At 55.8% G+C, this 25,759-nt stretch overlaps 1 protein-coding gene across 1 annotated transcript in view; it reads left to right on the plus strand.

Annotated features, from left to right (window-relative positions):
- The window catches only part of LOC139240101 (ankyrin repeat domain-containing protein 35-like), a 70,424-nt gene extending 46,992 nt beyond the window's left edge, over positions 1-23,432 (plus strand). The window contains exons 9-14 of the mRNA XM_070868477.1: positions 1,015-1,196; positions 7,914-7,945; positions 9,539-11,968; positions 14,921-15,010; positions 17,193-17,258; positions 23,265-23,432. Coding sequence (XP_070724578.1) covers positions 1,015-1,196; positions 7,914-7,945; positions 9,539-11,968; positions 14,921-15,010; positions 17,193-17,258; positions 23,265-23,432 — 2,968 coding nt within the window. The remainder of the gene's footprint in view (positions 1-1,014; positions 1,197-7,913; positions 7,946-9,538; positions 11,969-14,920; positions 15,011-17,192; positions 17,259-23,264) is intronic.
- Positions 23,433-25,759: the final 2,327 nt, after the last annotated feature.

Raw genomic sequence — 25,759 nt, forward strand, 5'->3', positions numbered from 1 at the left:
GTGTATGAGGCAACTTCTATTGTGTTTCCAGCACTGTCGGAGGGGCAGTACTGAGCGACAGTGCGATGCTCCCGCAGTACTGCCCCTCCGACAGTGCGGCACTCCCTCAATACTGCCCCTCCGACAGTGCGGCACTCCCTCAGTACCGCCCCTCCGACAGTGCGGCACTCCCTCAATACTGCCCCTCCGACAGTGCGGCGCTCCCTCAGTACTGCCCCTCCGACAGTGCGGCACTCCCTCAATACTGCCCCTCGGACAGTGCGGCACTCCCTCGGTACTGCCCCTCAGACAGTGCGGCGCTCCCTCAGTACCACCCCTCCGACAGTGCGGCGCTCCCTCAGTACTGCCCCTCCGACAGTGCGGCACTGTCTCAGTACTGCCTCTCCGAAAGTGCGGCGTTCCCTCAGTACCGTCCCTCCGACAGTGCGGCACTCCCTCAGTACTGCCCCTCGGACAGTGCGGCGCTCCCTCAGTACCACCCCTCCGACAGTGCGGCGCTCCCTCAGTACTGCCCCTCCGACAGTGCGGCACTCTCTCAGTACTGCCCCTCGGACAGTGCGGCGCTCCCTCAGTACCACCCCTCCGACAGTGCGGCGCTCCCTCAGTACTGCCCCTCCGACAGTGCGGCACTCTCTCAGTACTGCCTCTCCGAAAGTGCGGCGCTCCCTCAGTACCGTCCCTCCGACAGTGCGGCGCTCCCTCAGTACTGCCCGTCCGACAGTACGGCGCTCCCTCAATACTGCCCCTCCGACAGCGCAGTGCGGCGCTCCCTCAGTACCGCCCCTCCACTGCATTACCATAGTAGTCCACTACGTGGAGCTCTTGTACGAGAGCGATAGATTTTTTGGATATTAAGGGAATCGAGGGATCGGGCGGGCAGGGGGAGTTGAGGTCGTAGATCAGCCGTGACCGCATCGAAAGTCGGAGCAGGCTCGAGGGACCGAAAGGCCGACTCCTGCTCCTAATTCTGACGAAAGCGGGGCAATATTAAACTCTGTCTCTCGCTCTCTCTAGATCCGCCCTGATACTCGCTTGTGAGAGCGACTGCCCGGAGGTGGCGGAGATTTTGCTGACGGCGGGCGCGGACGTGGGCCTGACGGACAAGTCGGGCAGCAGTGCCCGTCAGTACGGGCTGCAGTCGAAAAACGAGCAGATGCGCGCTCTCCTGCGAGCGAGCGACACCCCCATCGTCTCAGGTCAGGTCCAAATCGTCGGGTGTTTTCACTCTCTCTCTCTCCGGGGCTCGCCCCTCTGCTCCCCGGGGTAGGGAGGGGGGGGGGGGGAGGGGAGGGTGCCAAGTCCCACCTGTTGCTCTGCACCCTACGCCTACCCCGATTTGAGGATTTGAGTATAGGAGCAGGGAGGTCTTACTGCAGTTGTACAGGGCCTTGGTGAGGCCACACCTGGAGTATTGTGTGCAGTTTTGGTCTCCTAATCTGAGGAAGGACGTTCTTGCTATTGAGGGAGTGCAGCGAAGGTTCACCAGACTGATTCCCGGGATGGCAGGACTGACATATGAGGAGAGACTGGATCGACTGGGCCTGTATTCACTGGAGTTTAGAAGAACATAAGAATTAGGAACAGGAGTAGGCCATCTAGCCCCTCGAGCCTGCTCCGCCATTCAACAAGATCCATGGCTGATCTGGCCGTGGACTCAGCTCCACTTACCCGCCCGCTCCCCGTAACCCTTAATTCCCTTATTGGTTAAAAATCTATCTATCTGTGACTTGAATACATTCAATGAGCTAGCCTCAACTGCTTCCTTGGGCAGAGAATTCCACAAATTCACAACCCTCTGGGAGAAGAAATTCCTTCACAACTCGGTTTTAAATTGACTCCCCCGTATTTTGAGGCTGTGCCCCCTAGTTCTAGTCTCCCCGACCAGTGGAAACAACCTCTCTGCCTCTATCTTGTCTATCCCTTTCATTATTTTAAATGTTTCTATAAGATCCCCCCTCATCCTTCTGAACTCCAACGAGTAAAGACCCAGTCTGCTCAATCTATCATCATAAGGAATGAGAGGGGATCTCAAAGAAACACATAAAATTCTTGGTCCAAAGGCTCCAAGCTCAAGCACAGCTTCCGATCAGCTTTTGGGAGGGTGGGGTGGATGGGCTTACATCACGCATGCACGGCAGGGGCAGGGGCAGGGGCAGGGGGAGTATCAGATGAGCCTAGGTGCCGCTAGAATTAAATGTCCCAGAGCAAAGGCCACAGCTCACCCTCAGTCAAAATGCAATTACAACCAGGAGAGGCGAGAGAACACTTACGTGTAACCTCTTCAAAACTTTCTTCAAAACTTATTCATTCCCGGGATGTGGGCGTCGCTGGCATTTATTGCCCGTCCCTAATTGCCCCGTGAGAAGGTGGTGGTGAGCCGCCTTCTTGAACCGCTGCAGTCCGTGTGGTGAAGGTGCTCCCACAGTGCTGTTCGGGAGGGAGTTCCAGGATTGTGACCCAGCGACGATGAAGGAACGGCCGATATATTTCCAAGTCGGGATGGTGTGTGACTGGGAGGGGAACGTGGAGGTGGTGGTGTTCCCATGCGCCTGCTGCCCTTGTCCTTCTAGGCGGTAGAGGTCGCTATAACTACCTGCCCCTATCCAACAATGGTCCCCATACCCGTTCTCTATCCAACTGTCTGCATTTATATAGCGCCTTTCACGACCACCGGACGTCTCAAAGCGCTTCACATACAATGAAGTACTTTTCGGAGCGTGGTCACTGTTGTATTGTGGGAAACGCGGCAGCTCAATTAGCGCACAGCAAGCTCCCACACACAGCGCTGTGATAATGACCCGGATCATCTGTTTTTTTTATTGTTGATTCATGTATACAATATTGGCCCCAGGACACCGGGGAGAACTCCCCCTGCTCTTCTTCCAAATACTGCCCCGGGATCTTTTACGTCCACCTGAGAGGGCAGACGGGGCCTCGGTTTGACGTCTCATCCAAAAGACGGCCCCTCCGACAGTGCGGCGCTCCCTCAGTACTGCCCCTCCGACAGTGCGGCGCTCCCTCAGTACCGCCCCTCCGACAGTGCGGTGCTCCCTCAGTACCGCCCCTCCGACAGTGCAGCACTCCGACAGTGCGGCGCTCCCTCAGTACTGCCCCTCCGACAGTGCGGCGCTCCCTCAGTACCGCCCCTCCGACAATGCGACGCTCCCTCAGTACCGCCCCTCCAACAGTGCGGCACTCCCTCAGTCCTGCACATGGAATGGTCAGCCTGGCTTATGTGTTCGGGTCCCTGGAGTGGGACTTGAACCCACAACCTTCTGACTCTGAGGCGGGTGTGCTGCCCACTGAGCCACAGCTGACACTCTAGGGTCTCCCTATGTGGTCCCCATGCAGCTAGACAGGATGATCTGGTGGGAAATCAGAAGATACCGCTGCCACTTCTAGGACTTTACACCAACAAAGTTCGCACCTCCCCCAGAAGGGGTGTAAACAAACCATCTTTCGCGAGGCATAGAATACAAGAGCAGGGAGGTTATGCTTGAACTGCATAGAACACTGGTTAGGCCACAGCTGGAGTACTGCGTGCAGTTCTGGTCACATTACAGGAAAGATGAGATTGCACTGGAGAGGGTTCACAGGAGATTTACCAGGATGTTGCACTGGAGAGGGTACAGAGGAGATTTACCAGGATGTTGCACTAGAGAGGGTACAGAGGAGATTTACCAGGATGTTGCACTAGAGAGGGTACAGAGGAGATTTACCAGGATGTTGCACTGGAGAGGGTACAGAGGAGATTTACCAGGATGTTGCACTAGAGAGGGTACAGAGGAGATTTACCAGGATGTTGCACTGGAGAGGGTACAGAGGAGATTTACCAGGATGTTGCACTAGAGAGGGTACAGAGGAGATTTACCAGGATGTTGCACTAGAGAGCGTACAGAGGAGATTTACCAGGATGTTGCACTAGAGAGGGTACAGAGGAGATTTACCAGTATGTTGCACTAGAGAGGGTACAGAGGAGATTTACCAGGATGTTGCACTGGAGAGGGTACAGAGGAGATTTACCAGGATGTTGCACTAGAGAGGGTTCAGAGGAGATTTACCAGGATGTTGCACTAGAGAGGGTATAGAGGAGATTTACCAGGATGTTGCACTGGAGAGGGTACAGAGGAGATTTACCAGGATGTTGCACTAGAGAGGGTACAGAGGAGATTTACCAGGATGTTGCACTGGAGAGGGTACAGAGGAGATTTACCAGGATGTTGCACTAGAGAGGGTACAGAGGAGATTTACCAGGATGTTGCACTAGAGAGCGTACAGAGGAGATTTACCAGGATGTTGCACTGGAGAGGGTACAGAGGAGATTTACCAGGATATTGCACTAGAGAGGGTACAGAGGAGATTTACCAGGATGTTGCACTAGAGAGGGTGCAGAGGAGATTTACCAGGATGTTGCACAGGAGAGGGTTCACAGGAGATTTACCAGGATGTTGCACTGGAGAGGGTACAGAGGACATTTACCAGGATGTTGCACTGGAGAGGGTATAGAGGAGATTTACCAGGATGTTGCACTGGAGAGGGTACATAGGAGATTTACCAGGATGTTGCACTAGAGAGGGTACAGAGGAGATTTACCAGGATGTTGCACTCGAGAGGGTACAGAGGAGATTTACCAGGACGTTGCACTGGAGAGGGTACAGAGGAGATTTACCAGGATGTTGCACTCGAGAGCGTACAGAGGAGATTTACCAGGATGTTGCACTGGAGAGGGTACAGAGGAGATTTACCAGGATGTTGCACTGGAGAGGGTACAGAGGAGATTTACCAGAATGTTGCACTAGAGAGGGTACAGAGGAGATTTACCTGGATGTTGCACTAGAGAGGGTACAGAGGAGATTTACCAGGATGTTGCACGAGAGAGGGTACAGAGGAGATTTACCAGAATGTTGCACTGGAGAGGGTACAGAGGAGATTTACCAGGATATTGCACTAGAGAGCGTACAGAGGAGATTTACCAGGATGTTGCACTGGAGAGGGTACAGAGGAGATTTACCAGGATGTTGCACTCGAGAGGGTACAGAGGAGATTTACCAGGATGTTGCACTCGGGAGGGTACAGAGGAGATTTACCAGGATGTTGCACTAGAGAGAGTACAGAGGAGATTTACGAGGATGTTGCCAGGTCTGGAGAATTTTAGCGATGAGGAAAGATTGGATAGGCTGGGGTTGTTTTCTTTGGAACAGAGGAGGCTGAGGGGAGACTTGATTGAGGTGTATAAAATGATGAGGGGCCTGGATAGAGTGGATAGGACGGACCTGTGTCCCTTGGCAGAGGGGTCAACAACCAGGGGGCAGAGATTGAAAGTAATTGGTAGGAGGTTTAGAGGGGATTTGAGGGGCAATGTCTTCACCCAGAGGGTGGTGGGGGCCTGGGGCGGAACTCACTGCCTGAAAGGGTGGTAGAGGCAGAAACCCTCACCACATTTGGATGTGCACTTGAAGTGCCGTAACCTACAGGGCTACGGACCAAAAGCTGGAAAGTGGGATTAGGCTGGGTGGCTCTTGGTCGGCCAGCGTGGACACGATGGGCCGAATGGCCTCCTCTCGTGCTGTAAACTTCTGATTCTATGATATTGGATAAGAAAAAATGCATAAAATCTGAAGGGAAAGTGGTTCATGGCTAAAATATGTCCCTCGTAGCATTTGTTCCTGGAAATAACAGATAACAGCCCAATAAAAGTGTAAACATACGAGAACTTGTGCTCCAATCCCGGTGATCCCAGCAAAGGGCGATTAAAAATAGCTCCTTCTCTCTCGCAAACGCTCACAGAGACCAAGGATACAGTCAGCTGCCCCCAGGCTCAGTCAAAGCCATACAATTATACAACCCGCTCTGCCCAAACACAGTCTGCACCCTCATCCCCACTCGGGCTCCTGCTAAAGTCCATCTATTGCCAGCCGTGGCCCAGTGAGCAGCTCCCTCGCCTCTGAGTCAGAAGGTTGTGGGTTCGAGTCCCAGTGTCAGAGCTGAGGGAGCGCCGCACTGCGCTGTCGGAGGGGCAGTACTGAGGGAGCGCCGTACTGCGCTGTCGGAGGGGCAGTACTGAGGGAGCGCCGTACTGCGCTGATGGAGGGACAGTACTGAGGGAGCGCCGTACTGCGCTGTTGGAGGGGCAGTACTGAGGGAGCACCGTACTGCGCTGTCAGAGGGGCAGTACTGAGGGAGCGCCGTACTGCACTGTCGGAGGGGCAGTACTGAGGGAGCGCCGTACTGCGCTGTTCGTAAATTGGCCGATGCTTTTGCCACATTACAACAGTGACTACACTCCAAAAAAAGTACTTCATTGGCTGTAAAGCGCTTTCGGATGTCATGAGGTGGTTAAAGGAGCTATATAATAGCAAGTCCTTTCCTGATCTGTGGGGTTGGGTTATGTTCTCTGAGCTGTCTTGCCTGAATCACTTGGTAGCTTCAGGAGGTCGAAGGTCAGCCCCTGGGCAGATGGCCTGCTCCTCCTAGTTGCCGGCTGACAGGCCGTGTAGACAATAATTCACTTTATTACATTATGGCCTGTCTGGCCCCCTCATATCTTCATTACCAGTCAGTGTTGCCGTGGCAACCCTGCTAAATTTAGGCCTGATAAGCCTTTGGGGCCTGGACGGATTAATTTATTTCAATTTGATCTCCGTAATAAAGTGCCACTGGCCTGCCAACAGAGAAAAGCATTTTCTGTCACACCCTCATCATCGGCTGCTCCTCGGGGTCGAGGAAGACATGTTTCCACATTGAAAACCAGTTTGCAGGTGACCGATGAACGCCTTTTAAAGGGTGGATCACGCCCGTGCGTGAATTCTTGTAACGTGGGGTGGCCGTTGCTCACCAGCCACCACACGGGCTTGACCGAGCTAGGCCTTGGTCCCGTGGCAAGGGTTGACCAGGACGATTATAGACCAGGCTTCGCCGCTCGTGTCTAATGCGCGCACACAAACTCAAACATACTCCATCCCACAGGACCTCTCTCTACGGGGCATTCATAGTCCGCAATGTGAGCTTCGCTATTGGCCCGTGCTGCACCTTCCCTTGGTCTTGTCCACCTCTGGACCCCGACCTCTCCACTTCCGACCTTTAGATCTCGCCGCTTCTGCCCTCCGACAGCGCATTGCGGCACTCCCTCAGCACCGCCCCTCCGACAGCGCAGTACGGAGCTCCCTCAGTACCACCCCTCCGACAGCGCAGTACGGCGCTCCCTCAGTACCGCCCCTCCGACAGCGCAGTACGGCGCTCCCTCAGTACCGCCCCTCCGACAGCGCAGTACGGAGCTCCCTCAGTACCACCCCTCCGACAGCGCAGTACGGCGCTCCCTCAGTACAGCCCCTCCGACAGCGCAGTACGGCGCTCCCTCAGTACTGTCCCTCCGACAGCGCAGTACGGAGCTCCCTCAGTACAGCCCCTCCGACAGCGCAGTACGGCGCTCCCTCAGTACTGTCCCTCCGACAGCGCAGTACGGAGCTCCCTCAGTACCGCCCCACCGACAGCGCAGTACGGCGCTCCCTCAGTACCGCCCCTCTGACAGTATGGCGCTCCCTCAGTACCGCCCCTCTGACAGTACGGCGCTCCCTCAGTACCGCCCCTCTGACAGTACGGCGCTCCCTCAGCACTGCACTGGGAGTATCAGTCTGGATTACGTGCTCAAGTCCCTGAAGTGGGACTCGAACCCACGACCCTCTGACTCGGAGGCGAGGGGGCTGCCCACTGAGTCACAGCTGATACCAATTGCAAAGTAGTTCTGTTCCAGGTCAAAGAGTAAAGCGGGAGATCCAACAATGGAGGACCATTGCGTGGGGGAACCATCTTTGAACAGCGGGGGTCCCTACCGACAATGGAAATGCTCGGTTCAACCAATTAGCTTTGACCGTTACACAATATTGTTTCCTAATGCGTTTAATGTTGCTTTTCAGAACCTGGCCATACGGACAAGAACTATGGGCAGGTAGGTGAACACTACAACTACACCTTGTCTTTCTATCTCACCCTAACTCATCCCAAAGCGCTTTACAGGAGGGTAAATCAGATTCAAATCTGACTTCGAGCCACATAAGGAGATATTAGGGCAGGTGACCAAAAGCTGGGTCAAAGAGGTCGGTTTTAAGGAGGAGGAGAGCGAGGCGGAGAGGTTTAGGGAGGGAGCTCCAGAGCTTGGGGCCCAGGCAGCTGAAGGCATGGCCACCGATGGTGGAGCGATGGAAATCGGGGGGGTGCGCAGGAGGGCAGAATTAGAGGAGCGCGGAGATCGCGGAGGGTTGTAGAGCTGGGGGAGGTTACAGAGATAGGGAGGGGTGTAGGGGTTGGAGGAGGTTACAGAGATAGGGAGGGGTGTAGGGGCTGGAGGAGGTTACAGAGATAGGGAGGGGTGTAGGGGCTGGAGGAGGTTACAGAGATAGGGAGCGGTGTAGAGGCTTGAGGGGGTTACAGAGATAGGGAGGGGTGTAGGGACTGGAGGAGGTTACAGAGATAGGGAGTGGTGTAGGGGCTCGAGGAGGTTACAGAGATAGGGAGGGGTGTAGGGGCTGGAAGAAGTTATAGAGATAGGGAGTGGTGTAGGGGCTTGAGGGGGTTACAGAGATAGGGAGGGGTGTAGGGGCTGGAGGAGGTTACAGAGATAGGGAGGGGTGTAGGGGCTGGGGGAGGTTACAGAGATAGGGAGGAGTGTAGGGGCTGGAGGAGGTTACAGAGATAGGGAGGAGTGTAGGGACTGGAGGGGGTTACAGATAGGGAGGGGTGTAGGGGCTGGAGGAGGTTTCAGATAGAGAGGGGTGTAGTGGCTGGAGGAGGTTACAGAGATAGGGAAGGGTGTAGGGGCTGGAGGGGGTTACAGAGATAGGGAGGGGTGTAGGGGCTGGAGGAGGTTACAGAGATAGGGAAGGGTGTAGGGGTTGGAGCGGGTTACAGAGATAGGGAGGGGTGTAGGGGCTGGAGGAGGTTACAGAGATAGCGAGGGGTGTACGGGGTGGGGGAGGTTACAGAGATAGCGAGGGGTGTAGGGGCTGGAGGAGGTTACAGAGATAGGGAAGAGTGTAGGGGCTGGGGGAGGTTACAGAGATCGGGAGGGGTGTAGGGGCTGGAGGAGGTTACAGAGATAGGGAGGGGTGTAGGGGCTGGAGGAGGTTACAGAGATAGGGAGGAGTGTAGGGGCTGGGGGAGGTTACAGAGATAGGGAGGGGTGTAGTGGCTGGGGGAGGTTACAGAGATAGGGAGGGGTGTAGGGGCTGGGGGAGGTTACAGAGATAGGGAGGGGTGTAGGGGCTGGGGGAGGTTACAGAGATAGGGAGGGGTGTAGGGACTGGAGGAGGTTACAGAGATCGGTAGGGGTGTAGGAGGTTACAGAGATAGGGAGGGGTGTAGGGCTCAGACTTTGAGTATAAGCAAGACAGAGATCGACAGATTTCTGGATATTGAGGGAATCGAGGGATCGGGTGGAGTTGAGGTCGAAGATCAGCCGTGATGTCACTGAATGGCGGAGCAGGCTCGAGGGGCCGAATGGCCGGCTCCTGCTCCTAATTCCGATGTGCTTGTGTTCTTCCAGGAACCAACCGATGTACCTGAAAGTTCCACCCCGCGGACTCCGCCTGCCGTCAGCCTGCCGGGTCTTCGGAGCAAGGGGCCGGTGGAGCTGGAGCTGAGCGCGATCGGCGACAGGCTGGAGGGAGACGAGAGGGAGGAGGAGGAGGAGGAGGAGGAGGAGAGCAAGGTTCGGCAGGAGCTGGCCAGGACCATATCGGAGTGCAACTCGCTGGCAGAGGAGTACGAGGGGATGAAGCGACAGATGAACCGGAGGCTGAGGATCTTCCTGCAGCCGGGGGAGGAAGCAGGGGTCTCCCCCACGGGCGACGATCGTCAGGGGATGGACCTCATGGAGGTGGACCTTCTGCTGGAGATCCTGGGCCAGCAACTCGGAGCGCTGAGGGAAGACCTGGACCGGACAAAGAAGGAGAACCGGCGACTCCAGGAGCAGGTCAGGAGGCAGAGTTGGGAGAGGGCATCAGCGGGAGCAGAGGCGGACGGTTCGCCTGCCAAGCCCGGCGCTGACGTCAAGCGGCTCCGGGAGGAAGTGGACCAGCTGGCGGAGGAGAAGAGGCTGTCGGAGAGAAGGTTCACGGAGCTCGAAGGCCACCTGGACAACATGCGGGCGGTCATGGGTCAGTACCAGAGCCGCAAGCGCTCGCAGGGCCGGCAGATTGAGGAGCTGGAGGCGCAGGCGGCGGAGCTGGCCGGCCACAACGAGGAGTACGCCGCCCTGGTGAGGAGCCTGCAGGAGGAACTCGAGGGCCGAGGGCCGGGCGACGGCGCCCGCCGGCAGGAGGCGGGCCTCGTGGCACTGGTCCACGAGCTGCGGGAGCAGAAGGAGGACATCTCCAGGCAGAAGGAAGAGTTGGGAAGGGAGGTGAAGAGCCTGAGGGGCCGCATGCAGGCCGACTTCGTTCCTTTGGAGGTCCACCACGAGACCACGGCCTCCTGGAAGAACGTGGTGCTGCACCTGCAGGAGGCGACGCAGGAGATCGAGCGCCGGTTGGCCCGCCTGCAGGTGCAGGAGGAGCAGCTCCGAGGGGAGAACCGGAGGCTGAGGGGTCGGGGGCGGGAGGCGGAACTGGGGACCGTGGCTGTGGCCGAGCTGGAGGAGCGGGCCAGGCCTCGGGGGGCAGTGTCGGGCCTCCGAGGGGAACCGGGCGAGGCGAGGAGCAAACTCGACAAGAGCGGCGAGGGGGTCAAGCAGCAGGAGGCGGAGAACGTCCAGGCCAAGGACAGCCTGGGCCAGAGGCGCTCCCAGCTCACCTCCTTCAGGATCGGGGAAGGGGCGATGGGCTCCTCGCCGAGCCCCGTCTCGGATCTCCGGAGCGAGCTTCCCGCCGAACAGCGGGATCGGGACGGAGACCCCAGGGTGGGCCAGAACAACGATGGCCGCCAAGAGCCGGACCGCGTCCAGGCATCTCCCAGCGAGCCCCGGGTAGAGGGAAGCGGAAAGGGTTTGGCCGAGGAAGAGGCGGCGAGGTCGGAGGAGGAGGAGGAGGAGGAGGACAACGAGAGGGTGACGGAGGAGATGAATGCTCCTCGGGGCCAGCTGTGGACGGGGCCCAGGTCGGAGGCGAGGTGCAGGGAGCTGGAGGGTTCGATCGAAGGGCTGAAGGCGAAGATCTCCGAACTGACCGTGGGGCTGGCCGAGGCCAAACGGGAAGCGCACGGGCTCCGGCGAAAATCGCGGGCGGGGCGGGATGAGCCACGGCCCCTCGGGCAAGGGGTGAAGACAGCGAGCCGACAGGAGGGAGAGGGGACACGGGCAGAGAGCTCGGCCGTCGACAGGACCTCGGGTCTTCAGCGGCAGGCGGGAGACCCGGAAGAAAGTTACCAGATGGCGCGGAAGGGCGAAGACCTCCCGCAGGAGGCCAACGGCCAACAACGCGAGGACCTCGCGGCCCTGCGGCAAGGCCTCATCCCCTGGCAAGAGCACGAGGATCTGAAAGACTCGTTCAGGAGGGAGCGCGTAGAGCAGCAGCGGCTTCGAGGCGAGCTCGTCGCGGAGCGGGAGGCGCTCCGCGGAGACCTGGCCCGGCTGACATCAGACGCCGGGCAGGCCGAGGCGGAGGGTCGGCGGCTGGAGGTCGAGGGGCTGCGGAGGCAGCTGGAGCGCGAGGCCTCGGCAACGGCCGCCCTTCGGGACAGGGAGTGCCAGCTCCTCGAGGAGTGGGAGGAGAGGCGGGCCTCGCTGGAAGCCCGGGCGCGAGGACTGGGCGAGAATTTGAAGAGGGCGGCGGATGCCCGCGATGATGCCCGCCGAGAGCTGGCGCGGGCGGAGGGGGAGCTCGCGGCGGAGAGGCGACAGAGCGTGGAGAAGGTGGGCGTTGCGGACAAGCAGCTGGAGGACCTGAGGCTCGAGTACGTCCAGTTAGAAGAGACCCTGGGAGACCTTCAGGAGGAGGCGAAGAGCTACTCAGAGTCCTGCTTTGAGAAAGAGGAACAGGTGAGATTATTTATAAGCGTTGCTGTAGGTGTCGGACTTGCCTCAGTGGGCAGCACCCTCGCCTCGGAGTCAGAAGGTTGTGGGTTCGAGCCCCACTCGAGGGACTGGAGCACAAGCGTCTAGGTTGACACCAATACAGTACTGAGGGAGCGCCGTACTGTGCTGTCGGAGGGGCGGTGCTGAGGGAGCGCCGTACTGCAATGTCGGAGGGGCAGTACTGAGGGAGTGCCGTACTGCGCTGTCGGAGGGGCGGTGCTGAGGGAGCGCCGTACTGCGCTGTCGGAGGGGCAGTGCTGAGGGAGTGCCGTACTGCGCTGTCGGAGGGGCAGTGCTGAGGGAGTGCCGTACTGCGCTGTCGGAGGGGCAGTACTGAGGGAGCGCCGTACTGCGCTGTCGGAGGGGCGGTACTGAGGGAGGGTCGCAATGTCAGAGGAGCAGTACTGAGGGAGCGCCGTACTGCGCTGTCGGAGGGGCAGTACTGAGGGAGCACCGCACTATCGGAGGGGCGGTACTGAGGGAGTGCCGTACTGCGCTGTCGGAGGGGCAGTACTGAGGGAGCGCCGTACTGCGCTGTTGGAGGGGCAGTAGTGAGGGAACGCCGTACTGCGCTGTCGGAGGGGCAGTACTGAGGGAACGCCGCACTGTCGGAGGGGCAGTACTGAGGGAGCGCCGTACTGTCGGAGGGGCGGTACTGAGGGAGCGCCGCACTGTCGGAGGGGCGGTACTGAGGGAGCGCCGCACTGTCGGAGGGGCGGTACTGAGGGAGCGCCGTACTGTCGGAGGGGCAGTACTGAGGGAGCGCCGCACTGTCGGAGGGGCGGTACTGAGGGAGCGCCGCACTGTCGGAGGGGCGGTACTGAGGGAGTGCCGTACTGCGTTGTCGGAGGGGCAGTACTGAGGGAGCACCGCACTGTCGGAGGGGCGGTACTGAGGGAGCGCCGCACTGCGCTGTCGGAGGGGCAGTACTGAGGGAGCTCCGTACTGCGCTGTCGGAGGGGCGGTACTGAGGGAGCACCGTACTGCGCTGTCGGGGGGGCAGTACTGAGGGAGCGCCGTACTGCGCTGTCGGAGGGGCGGTACTGAGGGAGTGCCGCACTGTCGGAGGGGCGGTACTGAGGGAGCACCGCACTGTCGGAGGGGCGGTACTGAGGGAGTGCCGTTCTGCGTTGTCGGAGGGGCAGTACTGAGGGAGCACCGCACTGTCGGAGGGGCGGTACTGAGGGAGTGCCGTACTGCGCTGTCGGAGGGGCAGTACTGAGGGAGCGCCGTACTGCGCTGTTGGAGGGGCAGTAGTGAGGGAACGCCGTACTGCGCTGTTGGAGGGGCAGTAGTGAGGGAACGCTGCACTGTCGGAGGGGCAGTACTGAGGGAGCGCAGCACTGTCGGAGGGGCGGTACTGAGGGAGTGCCGCACTGTCGGAGGGGCGGTACTGAGGGAGCGCCGCACTGTCGGAGGGGCGGTACTGAGGGAGTGCCGCACTGTCGGAGGGGCGGTACTGAGGGAGCGCCGCACTGTCGGAGGGGCCACCTTTTGGATGCGATGTTAGATTGAGGCCACAGTAGCAGAGTGGTTATGTTATGGGACCAGTAATCCCTGGACTAATGATCCACAGGCCCGAGTTCAAATCCCACCAGGGCAGCTGGGGAATTTAAATTCAGTTAATTAAATTAAGCTGAAGTAAAAAGCGAGTCAGTAATGGTGGCCATGAAACTATCAGTTGGTCACAACAAACCCACTAATGTCCTTTACAAAAGCAACCTGTATTTATAGAATGCCTTTAACATAGTAAAACCATCCCGAAACCGTTCACAGGAGTATTATAAGACAGAAGTTTAATCTGGGACGAATAAGGAGATATTAGGGACAGGCGACCAAAAGCTGGGTCAAAGAGGGAGGGTGTAGGGGCTGGAGGAGGTTATAGAGATAGGGAGGGGTGTAGGGGCTGGAGGAGGTTATAGAGATAGGGAGGGGTGTAGGGGCTGGAGGAGGTTACAGAGATAGGGAGGGGTGTAGGGACTGGAGGAGGTTACAGAGATAGGGAGGGGTGTAGGGGTTGGAGGAGTTTAGAGGGGATTTGCAGACGTGGCTGAGAATTTTCGGCTGAGGACAGGATTAAGCTCGGCTGTGATGCCCTCTTTGGTTGAATTTCCTGCCTGAAGAATGCCCGCTGGGGTGAGGCAAAGGTGCTCCCTCAGTACTGTCCCTCCGACAGTGCGGCACTCCCTCAGTACTGCCCCTCCGACAGCGCAGTATGGCGCTCCCTCAGTACTGCCCCTCCGACAGCGCAGTACGGCGCTCCCTCAGTACCACCCCTCTGACAGTGCGGCACTCCCTCAGTACTGCCCCTCCGACAGTGCGGCGCTCCCTCAGTACTGCCCCTCCGACAGCGCAGTATGGCGCTCCCTCAGTACTGCCCCTCCGACAGCGCAGTACGGCGCTCCCTCAGGACCACCCCTCCGACAGTGCGGCACTCCCTCAGTACCACCCCTCCGACAGTACGGCGCTCCCTCAGTACCACCCCTCCGACAGTGCGGCACTCCCTCAGTACTGCCCCTCCGACAGCGCAGTATGGCGCTCCCTCAATACTGTCCCCACTTGACAGCACAGTACGGCGCTCCCTCTGTACTGCCCCTCCGACACTGCGGCACTCCCTCAGCACTGCACTGGGAGTGTCAGCCTAAGTTTTTTGTGCTCAAGTGGGACTTGAACCCACAACCTTCTGACTCAGAGGCGAGTGTGTTGCCCACTGAGCCACGGTTAACACAGTTGGAATAGCTGGAGTCTAGAGGTAACAAAGGCACGGATAGGGGTTCCAGCAACAGACGAGCTGGGGCAGGGGCGGAGAGGGGCGATGTTACGGAGGTGGGAGCAAGCGGTTTTGGTGATGGAGAGGAGATGGGGGTCAGAAGCCTCGCAGAATAATTCTATCCTTCTATCACGCCCTTCCTTCAGTTTCAGGAAATGATGAACGACATCGAGAGGCTCGAACACGAAAGGGAGAAATTTCAGCTTCAGACTGAGTGCATGGAGCAAAGACTCAAGGTTAGTCCAAGAAATATTGATAGTGGAGTGAATAAATGTATCAATTTGTGATATATTAAATATCTTCGACCTCCCATTATAAATCCCTATGTCAACATTTGTCCTGGAGACCGTCACACTGTAATTACACCGCCCTGCCACTAGAGGTGCTGCAGCCCCCACTAGAGGTGGGCAGGTGTAATAACAGCGTAATGGGCACATTCTGTTAACATGGGAATTTATATTGGCAATGTAATATTAATGACTGAATGAATTGACTTTATGAATTGCGTCTACACAGCCAGATTCAAGTTCCCCTCGCTCCCTCCCCATACCAATCCCACTCTTCTTTAAGCCCACACTGGTTCTGCACCCCCCCCCACCCCCAGGCCACAACCCATAATTCACTTCCTGTTATCACGATTTTATCATCACGCTTCGTACGTCAATGTTTAATATAGTACTGAGGGAGTGCCGCACTGTCGGAGGGGCGGTACTGAGGGAGTGCCGTGCTGTCGGAGGGGCAGTACTGAGGGAGTGCCGCACTGTCGGAGGGGCAGTACTGAGGGAGCGCCGCGCTGGCGGAGGGGCAGTACTGAGGGAGTGCCGCACTGTCGGAGGGGCAGTACTGAGGGAGTGCCGCGCTGTCGGAGGGGCAGTACTGAGGGAGCGCCGTGCTGTCGGAGGGGCAGTACTGAGGGAGTGCCGCGCTGTCGGAGGGGCAGTACTGAGGGAGCGCCGCGCTGTCGGAGGGGCGGTACCAAGGGAGTGCCGCGCAGTCGGAGGGGCGGTGCTGAGGGAGTGCTGCACTGTCGGAGGGGCGGTGCTGAGGGAGTGCCGCACTGTCGGAGGGGCGGTACTGAGGGAGCACCGCACTGTCGGAGGGGCAGTACTGAGGGAGTGCCGCACTGTCGGAGGGGCGGTACTATGGGAGCGCCACACTGTCGGAGGGACGATGCCGAGGGAGTGCCGCACTGTCGGAGGGGCGGTACTGAGGGAGCGCCACACTGTCGGAGGGGCGGTACTGAGGGAGCGCCGCACTGTCGGAGGGGCGGTACTGAGGGAGCGCCGCAATGTCGGAGGGGCGGTACTGAGGGAGCGCCGCACTGTCGGAGGGGCGATGCCGAGGGAGTGCCGCACTGTCGGAGGGGCAGTACTAAGGGAGCGCCGCACTGTCGGAGGGGCGATGCCGAGGGAGTGCCGCACTGTCGGAGGGGCAGTACTGAGGGAGCGCCGCGCTGTCGGAGGGGCGGTACTGAGGGAGCGCCGCACTGTCGGAGGGGCGATGCCGAGGGAGTGCCGCACTGTCGGAGGGGCAGTACTGAGGGAGCGCCGCGCTGTCGGAGGGGCGGTACTGAGGGAGTGCCGCGCTGTCGGAGGGGCGATGCCGAGGGAGCGCCGCGCAGTCGGAGGGGCGGTACTGAGGGAGTGCTGCACTGTCGGAGGGGCAGTACCGAGGGAGCGCCGCACTGTCGGAGGGGCAGTACCGAGGGAGCGCCGTGCTGTCGGAGGGGCGGTACTGAGGGAGCGCCGCACTGTCGGAGGGGCAGTACCGAGGGAGCGCCGCACTGTCGGAGGGGCAGTACTGAGGGAGTGCCGCGCTGTCGGAGGGGCAGTACCGAGGGAGTGCCGTGCTGTCGGAGGGGCGGTACTGAGGGAATGCCGCACTGTCGGAGGGGCAGTACTGAGGGAGCGCCGCACTGTCGGAGGGGCAGTGCTGAGGGAGCGCCGTGCTGTCGGAGGGGTGGTACTGAGGGAGTGCCGCACTGTCGGAGGGGCCGTCTTTCAGATGAGACGTTCAACCGAGGCCCCGTCTGCCCTCTCGGGTGGATGTAAAAGATCCCGGGGCCACTATTGGAAGAAGAGCAGGGGGATTAATCCCCGGTGTCCTGGGGCCAATATTTATACCTCAACCAACATCACTAAAGCAGATGATCCGGGTCATTATCACATCGCTGTGTGTGGGAGCTTGCTGTGCGCAAATTGAGCTGCCGCGTTTCCCACAATACAACAGTGGCCACACTTTAATTTAAAAAATACTTCATTGGCTGTATAGCGCTTTGGGACATCCTGAAGAAGTGAAAGGCTTTTCGTTTGACCACACAGTTGCGCTGGTAACCAATTGGGGAAACCGGAGTCCGCTAGCGGCCAGAACGGCTCTCGTGCGGCAAGTTTTGAATTGTTTCCTAATCTCTTGTTCTAGGAGGCGGAGAGACAGCACGAGCAAGTGATCGCCATCTATCGAGCGCACCTACTCAGTGCTGCCCAGGTAAGTAGCTTGCAAGATGGAATCGGTTTCGATCTGACCAGCCCAGAGAGATTTGGGTCAAGTACTGGGCGGAGGCTTCTTTCGGACGAACACCTCCGACCCGGGAATTTTTTACGAAAGTACCCGATGGTCCGCGAGGTGCCTGCAATTGCGCCATCTCTTCCCGCGCTGCGCAACGCGCTCCCGTCCTCTAGGTCCCCACGCAGATGGTGCAGTCACGTGTGACTGCTCAACCAATCAGTCCTCCTGTGTGTCTCAGAGACATGGACCATGTACAGTAGACACCTCAAGTCGCTGGAGAAATACCACCAACGATGTCTCCGCAAGATCCTACAAATCCCCCGGGAGGACAGACGCACCAACATTAGCGTCCTCGACCAGGCCAACATCCCCAGCATCGAAGCACTGACCACACTCGACCAGCTCCACTGGGCAGGGCCACATTGTCCACATGCCCCCCAGACACGAGACTCCCAAAGCGAGCGCTCTACTCGGAACTCCTTCACGGCAAACGAGCCAAAGGTGGGCAGAGGAAACGTTACAAGGGACCACCCTCAAAGCCTCCCTGATAAAGTGCAACATCCCCACCGACACCTGGGAGTCCCTGGCCCAAAGACCAGTCCGCCCTAAGTGGAGGAAGTGCATCCGGGAGGGGCGCTGAGCACCTCGAGTCTCGTCGCCGAGAGCGTGCAGAAACCAAGCGCAGGCAGCGGAAGGAGCGTGCGGCAAACCAGTCCCACCCTCCCCTTCCCTCAACGTCTGTCTGTCCCACCTGTGATAGGGACTGTGGTTCTCGTATTGAACTGTTCAGCCACCTAAGGACTCATTTTAAGAGTGGAAGCAAGTCTTCCTCGATTCCGAGGGACTGCCTATGATGATTATCGCATTAATAGCAACGAGAGCTCCGTATCTACGAGTTCTCATTGCTATTAAGAAAAAACCCTAAACACAACTTAAAAAATAAAAAACACACCTCGCATATTTAACATTAATTTAAATTAAAGTTAATAAAAGTGTTAGAAAAAAATATTTTATGGATTTGTAAGAAGTTTTGTAATTGGGGTTAAAAATAAACTTAGTGAGCGGGGTTTTTAAACATAAAAATGTGTTGTTAAATTTTATTTTTACATGCATTTTTTATAGGTTTTAAAACTCTTACGCTGTTAAAAGTAGGTTACACTGTTCCATCAAACACTCCCAGGGCAGGTACAGCCCTTCTGAAAAGGGAGGGTGAACAGTCAGTTGTCGTGGTGCACATTGGTACCAACGATATAGGTAAAAAAAAAGGGATGAGGTCCTACGAGACGAATTTAAGGAGCTAGGAGCTAAATTAAAAAGTAGGGACCTCAAAAGTAGTAATCTCAGGATTGCTACCAGTGCCACGTGCTAGTCAGAGTAGGAATCGCAGGATAGCGCAGATGAATATGTGGCTTGAGCAGTGGTGCAGCAGGGAGAGATTCAAATTCCTGGGGCATTGGAACCGGTTCTGGGGAAGGTGGGACCAGTACAAATAGGACGGTCTGCACCTGGGCAGGACCGGAACCAATGTCCGAGGGGGAGTGTTTGCTAGTGCTGTTGAGGAGGAGTTAAACTAATATGGCAGGGGGATGGGAACCGATGCAGGTAGACAGAGGGAAACAAAAAGAAGACAAAAGCAAAAGACAGAAAGGAGATGAGTAAAAGTGGAGGGCAGAGAAACCAAAGGCAAAAAACAAAAAGGGCCACTGAGTATAAAGAGGCTGCAGGAGGGGTCAAAACTAAAAATCATGGTTTAAAAACTAGTATTAAAATACTCTACCTAAACGCGCGCAGCATTCGAAATAAAGTAAACGAGTTGACGGCACAAATCATTACAAATGGGTATGATTTGGTGGCCATTACAGAAACGTGGTTGCAGGGTGGCCAAGACCGGGAATTAAACATACAGGGGTATCTGACAATTCGGAAAGATAGACAAGAAGGGAAAGGAGGTGGGGTAGCTCTGTTAATAAAGGATGATATCAGGGCAGTTGTGAGAGATGATATTGGCTATAATGAACAAAATGTTGAATCATTGTGGGTGGAGATTAGAGATAGTAAGGGGGAAAAGTCACTGGTGGGTGTAGTTTATAGGCCCCCAAATAATAACTTCACGGTGGGGAGGGCAATAATCAAGGGAATAATGGAGGCATGTGAAAAAGGAACGGCAGTAATCATGGGGGATTTTAACCTACATATCGATTGGTCAAATCAAATCGCACGGGGTAGCCTGGAGGAGGAATTCATAGAATGCATATGGGATTGTTTCTTAGAACAGTTATGTTGCAGAACCTACAAGGGAGCAAGCTATCATAGATCTGGTCCTATGTAATGAGACAGGAAGAATAAACGATCTCCTAGTAAAAGATCCTCTCGGAATGAGTGATCACAATATGGTTGAATTTGGAATACAGATTGAGGATGAGGAAGTAGTGTCTCAAACGAGCGTACTATGCTTAAAAAAGGGGGACTACAGTGAGATGTGGGCAGAGTTGGCTAACGTAGACTGCAAACACGGACTAAACGGTGGCACAATTGAGGAACAGTGGAGGACTTTTAAGGAGCTCTTTCATAGTGCTCAACAAAAATATATTCCAGTGAAAAAGAAGGGCGGTAAGAGAAGGGATAACCAGCCGTGGATAACCAAGGAAATAAAGGAGAGTATCAAATTAAAAACCAATGCGTATAAGGTGGCCAAGGTCAGTGGGAAACTAGCAGATTGGGAAAATTTTAAACGACAGCAAAGAATGACTAAGAAAGCAATAAAGAAAGGAAAGATAGATTACGAAAGTAAACTTGCGCAAAACATAAAAACGGATAGTAAAAGCTTTTACACATATATAAAACGGAAAAGAGTGACTAAAGTAAATGTTGGTCCCTTAGAAGATGAAAAGGGGGATTTAATAATGGGAAATGTGGAAATGGCTGAGACCTTAAACAATTATTTTGCTTCGGTTTTCACAGTGGAAGACACAAAAACCATGCCAAAAATTGCTGGTCACAGGAATGTGGGAAGGGAGGACCTTGAGACAATCACTATCACTAGGGGGGTAGTGCTGGACAGGCTAATGGGACTCAAGGTAGACAAGTCCCCTGGTCCTGATGAAATGCATCTCAGCGTATTAAAAGAGATGGTGGAAGTTATAGCAGATGCATTCGTTATAATCTACCAAAATTCTCTGGACTCTGGGGAGGTACCAGCGGATTGGAAAGCAGCTAATGTAACGCCTCTGTTTAAAAAAGGGGGCAGACAAAAGGCAGGTAACTATAGGCCGGTTAGTTTAACATCTGTAGTGGGGAAAATGCTTGAAACTATCATTAAGGAAGAAATAGCGGGACATCGAGATAGGAACAGTGCAATCAAGCAGACCCAGCATGGATTCATGAATTGGAAATCATGGTTAACTAATTTACTAGAATTCTTTGAGGATATAACGAGCATGGTGGATAGAGGTGTACCGATGGATGTGGTGTATTTAGATTTTCAAAAGGCATTCGATAAGGTGCCACACAAAAGGTTACTGCAGAAGATAGAGGTACGCGGAGTCAGAGGAAATGTATTAGCATGGATCGAGAATTGGCTGGCGAACAGAAAGCAGAGAGTCGGGATAAATGGGTCCTTTTCGGGTTGGAAATCGGTGGATAGTGGTGTGCCACAGGGATCGGTGCTGGGACCACAACTGTTTACAATATACATAGATGACCTGGAAGAGGGGACAGAGTGTAGTGTAACAAAATTTGCAGATGACACTAAGATTAGTGGGAAAGCAGGTTGTGTAGAGGACACAGAGAGGCTGCAAAGAGATTTAGATAGGTTAAGCGAATGGGCTAAGGTTTGGCAGATGGAATACAATGTCGGAAAGTGTGAGGTCATCCACCTTGGGAAAAAAAACAGGAAAAGGGAATATTATTTGAATGGGGAAAAATTACAACATGCTGCGGTGCAGAGGGACCTGGGGGTCCTTGTGCATGAATCCCAAAAAGTTAGTTTGCAGGTGCAGCAGGTAATCAGGAAGGCGAATGGAATGTTGGCCTTCATTGCGAGAGGGATGGAGTACAAAAGCAGGGAGGTCCTGCTGCAATTGTACAGGGTATTGGTGAGGCCGCACCTGGAGTACTGCGTGCAGTTTTGGTCACCTTACTTAAGGAAGGATACTTTGGAGGGGTACAGAGACGATTCACGAGGCTGATTCCGGAGATGAGGGGTTTACCTTATGATGATAGATTGAGTAGACTGGGTCTTTACTCGTTGGAGTTCAGAAGGATGAGGGGTGATCTTATAGAAACATTTAAAATAATGAAAGGGATAGACAAGATAGAGGCAGAGAGGTTGTTTCCACTGGTCGGGGAGACTAGAACTAGGGGGCACAGCCTCAAAATACGGGGAGCCAATTTAAAACCGAGTTGAGAAGGAATTTCTTCTCCCAGAGGGTTGTGAATCTGTGGAATTCTCTGCCCAAGGAAGCAGTTGAGGCTAGCTCATTGAATGTATTCAAATCACAGATAGATAGATTTTTAACCAATAAGGGAATTAAGGGTTACAGGGAGCGGGCGGGTAAGTGGAGCTGAGTCCACGGCCAGATCAGCCATGATCTCGTTGAATGGCGGAGCAGGCTCGAGGGGCTAGATGGCCTACTCCTGTTCCTAATTCTTATGTTCTTATGTTCTAAGCATGGAGTTAGATACAGAGTAAAGCTCCCTCTGCACTGTCCCATCAAACACTCCCAGGGCAGGTACAGCACGGGGTTAGATACAGAGTAAAGCTCCCTCTGCACTGTCCCATCAAACACTCCCAGGGCAGGTACAGCACGGGGTTAGATACAGAGTAAAGCTCCCTCTGCACTGTCCCATCAAACACTCCCAGGGCAGGTACAGGGGGTTAGATACAGAGTAAAGCTCCCTCTACACTGTCCCATCAAACACTCCCAGGGCAGGTAGAGGGGGTTAGATAAAGAGTAAAGCTCCCTCTGCACTGTCCCATCAAACACTCCCAGGGCAGGTACAGCACGGGGTTAGATATAGAGTAAAGCTCCCTCTGCACTGTCCCATCAAACACTCCCAGGGCAGGTACAGCACGGGGTTAGATACAGAGTAAAGCTCCCTCTACACTGTCCCATCAAACACTCCCAGGGCAGGTTCAGCACGGGGTTAGATACAGAGTAAAGCTCCCTCTACACTGTCCCATCAAACACTCCCAGGGCAGGTACAGGGGGTTAGATACAGAGTAAAGCTCCCTCTACACTGTCCCATCAAACACCCCCAGAGCAGGTACAGGGGGTTAGATACAGAGTAAAGCTCCCTCTACACTGTCCCATCAAACACTCCCAGGGCAGGTACAGGGGGTTAGATACAGAGTAAAGCTCCCGCTACACTGTCCCATCACACACTCCCAGGGCAGGTACAGGGGGTTAGATACAGAGTAAAGCTCCCTCGACACTGTCCCATCAAACACTCCCAGGGCAGGTACAGGGGGTTAGATACAGAGTAAAGCTCCCTCTACACTGTCCCATCAAACACTCCCAGGGCAGGTACAGGGGGTTAGATACAGAGTAAAGCTCCCTCTACACTGTCCCATCAAACACTCCCAGGGCAGGTACAGGGGGTTAGATACAGAGTAAAGCTCCCTCTACACTGTCCCATCAAACACTCCCAGGGCAGGTACAGCACAGGGTTAGATACAGAGTAAAGCTCCCTCTACACTGTCCCATCAAACACTCCCAGGGCAGGTACAGGGGGTTAGATACAGAGTAAAGCTCCCTCTGCACTGTCCCATCACACACTCCCAGGGCAGGTAGAGGGGGTTAGATACAGAGTAAAACTTATGGTCATCTGTCCCAATATCTCCTTGGGTGGCTCGATGTCGTTATTAGTTTGGGATGTTTTTACTGGGTTAAAGACGCAGTATAAACACACTATTGTTTGGTGAGCAATTGGGGAGGCCTTGGGACCTGTCGAGTGGGGAATGAACCCTCTGATCCTTTGTTTCAGGGAGTGATGGACCAGGAGGTGTACTGGGTGCTGATGAGGATCTGGAAAATGCAGCAAGGGCAGGTTCTCTGGCGGGAGGAGAGAGGGGCCGAGCTGCGATCCAGCGCGCAGCACGCAGAGCTCAGCCACGGCAAGGGCAGCGTGCTCGCTGAAGACCAACTGGGCTAGGGCTTGACCTGTGCCCGAACAACACTATGCCCCTTCGAGCAAGCTTCCTGGTTAGCATCAGTGAACAGAGACTTCCCCCATGGAAAACCCCACCCTGCCTTCACAGCGGGCCCAGAGGGGTACTTGGACGTGAAGAAAAGACGTGCATTCATATAGCACCTTTCACGACCAGCGGACGTCCCAAAGCACTATACAGCAGTTTGGAAGTATCGTCACTGTTGTAATGTGGGAAACGCAGCAGCCAATTTGCACACAGCAAGCTCCCACAAAAAACAATGTGATAATGACCCGGATCATCTGTTTTTTTTTGTGATGTTGATTGAGGGATAAATATTGGTCCCAGGACCCTGGGGAGAACTCTTCGAAAGAGTGCCTTTTATGTCCATGCGATGCTCCCTCAGTACCGCCCCTCCAACAGTGCGGCACTGCCTCAGTACTGCCCCTCCGACAGTGCGATGCTCCCTCAGTACTGCCCCTCCGACAGTGTGGCATTCCCTCAGTACTACCTCTCCGACAGTACGGCGCTCCCTCAGTACTGCCCCTCCGACAGTGCGGCGCTCCCTCAGTACTGTCCCTCCGACAGTGCGACGCTCCCTCAGTACTGCCCCTCCGACCGTGTGGCATTCCCTCAGTACTGCCCCTCTGACAGTACGGCGCTCCCTCAGTACTGCCCCTCCGACAGTGCGGCGCTCCCTCAGTACCGCCCCTCCGACAGTGTGGCATTCCCTCAGTACTACCCCTCCGACAGTACGGCGCTCCCTCAGTACTGCCCCTCCGACAGTGTGGCATTCCCTCAGTACTGCCCCTCCGACAGTGCGGCGCTCCCTCAGTACTGCCCCTCTGACAGTACGGCGCTCCCTCAGTACTGCCCCTCCGACAGTGCGGCGCTCCCTCAGTACCGCCCCTCCGACAGTGCGGCGCTCCCTCAGTACCGTCCCTCCGACAGTGCGGCGCTCCCTCAGTACCGCCCCTCCGACATTGCGGCGCTCCCTCAGCACTGCCCCTCCGACAGTGTGGCACTCCCTCAGTACTGCCCCTCCGACATTGCGGCGCTCCCTCAGTACTGCCCCTCCGACAGTGCGGCGCTCCCTCAGTACTGCCCCTCCGACAGTGCGGCGCTCCCTCAGTACCGTCCCTCCGACAGTGCGGCGCTCCCTCAGTACTGCCCCTCCGACAGTGCGGCGCTCCCTCAGTACAGCCCCTCCGACAGTGCGGCGCTCCCTCAGTACCGCCCCTCCGACAGTGCGGCGCTCCCTCAGCACTGCCCCTCCGACAGTACTGCCCCTGCGACAGTGCAGTGCGGCGCTCCCTCAGCACTGCTTGGAGTGTCAGCCTGGATTTATGTGCTCAAGTCGCTGGAGCGGAGGCAAGAGCCGTGAATTATGTGGCTATCCAGGTCAGATTTGAACGTGGGACTTGCCAGCCGTATACATCACAATAATATTCCAGCAGAATTTTAGCCATATGTCCTTGTGGGGGGAGGGGGGAATGCAGGGTTATGGGGAAAGAGCACGGCGGAGAGGGACTAATTTGAGCACTTTCATAGAGGCAGTACAGGCCCGATGGGCCGAACGCCCTCCTCCTGTATTGTATAATGCTGTCCACCCCTTTGGGGAGAAGTCCCATTGACGTTGGAAACGTGATGCTTTGGTGCCCTCTATTGGTCGTTCACAGAATGATACAGCACAGAACCTGGGCTCATTGTGCCTCTGCCTTTGCGATTCAAACACTCACGGGACTCGCTCATTTCCCCACCAACCTGCACACCCAAAGACAGAGCCATTTCAAGCAGAGGGACCGGGCCACAGAGCGAACTCTACTTGAAGAAAATTGGATTGCTGTTACTCAAAGTACCGGCGATTTAGACGAAGGAATTGAGTGTAATATCTCCAAGTTTGCAGATGACACTAAGCTGGGTGGCGGTGTGAACTGTGAGGAGGACGCTAAGAGGCTGCAGGGTGACTTGGACAGGTTAGGTGAGTGGGCAAATGCATGGCAGATGCAGTATAATGTGGATAAATGTGAGGTTATCCACTTTAGGGGCAAAAACAGGAAGGCAGAATATTATCTGAATGGCAGCAGATTAGGAAAAGGGGAGGTGCAACGAGACCTGGGTGTCATGGTTCATCAGTCATTGAAAGTTGGCATGCAGATACAGCAGGCGGTGAAGGCAAATGGTATGTTGGCCTTCATAGCGAGAGGATTTGAGTACAGGAGCAGGGAGGTCTTACTGCAGTTGTACAGGGCCTTGGTGAGGCCCCACCTGGAATATTGTGTTCAGTTTTGGTCTCCTAATCTGAGGAAGGACATTCTTGCGGGAGTTCAGC

Source organism: Pristiophorus japonicus, chromosome 30, assembly GCF_044704955.1.
Source record: "Pristiophorus japonicus isolate sPriJap1 chromosome 30, sPriJap1.hap1, whole genome shotgun sequence".
Classification (NCBI taxonomy): domain Eukaryota; kingdom Metazoa; phylum Chordata; class Chondrichthyes; family Pristiophoridae; genus Pristiophorus; species Pristiophorus japonicus.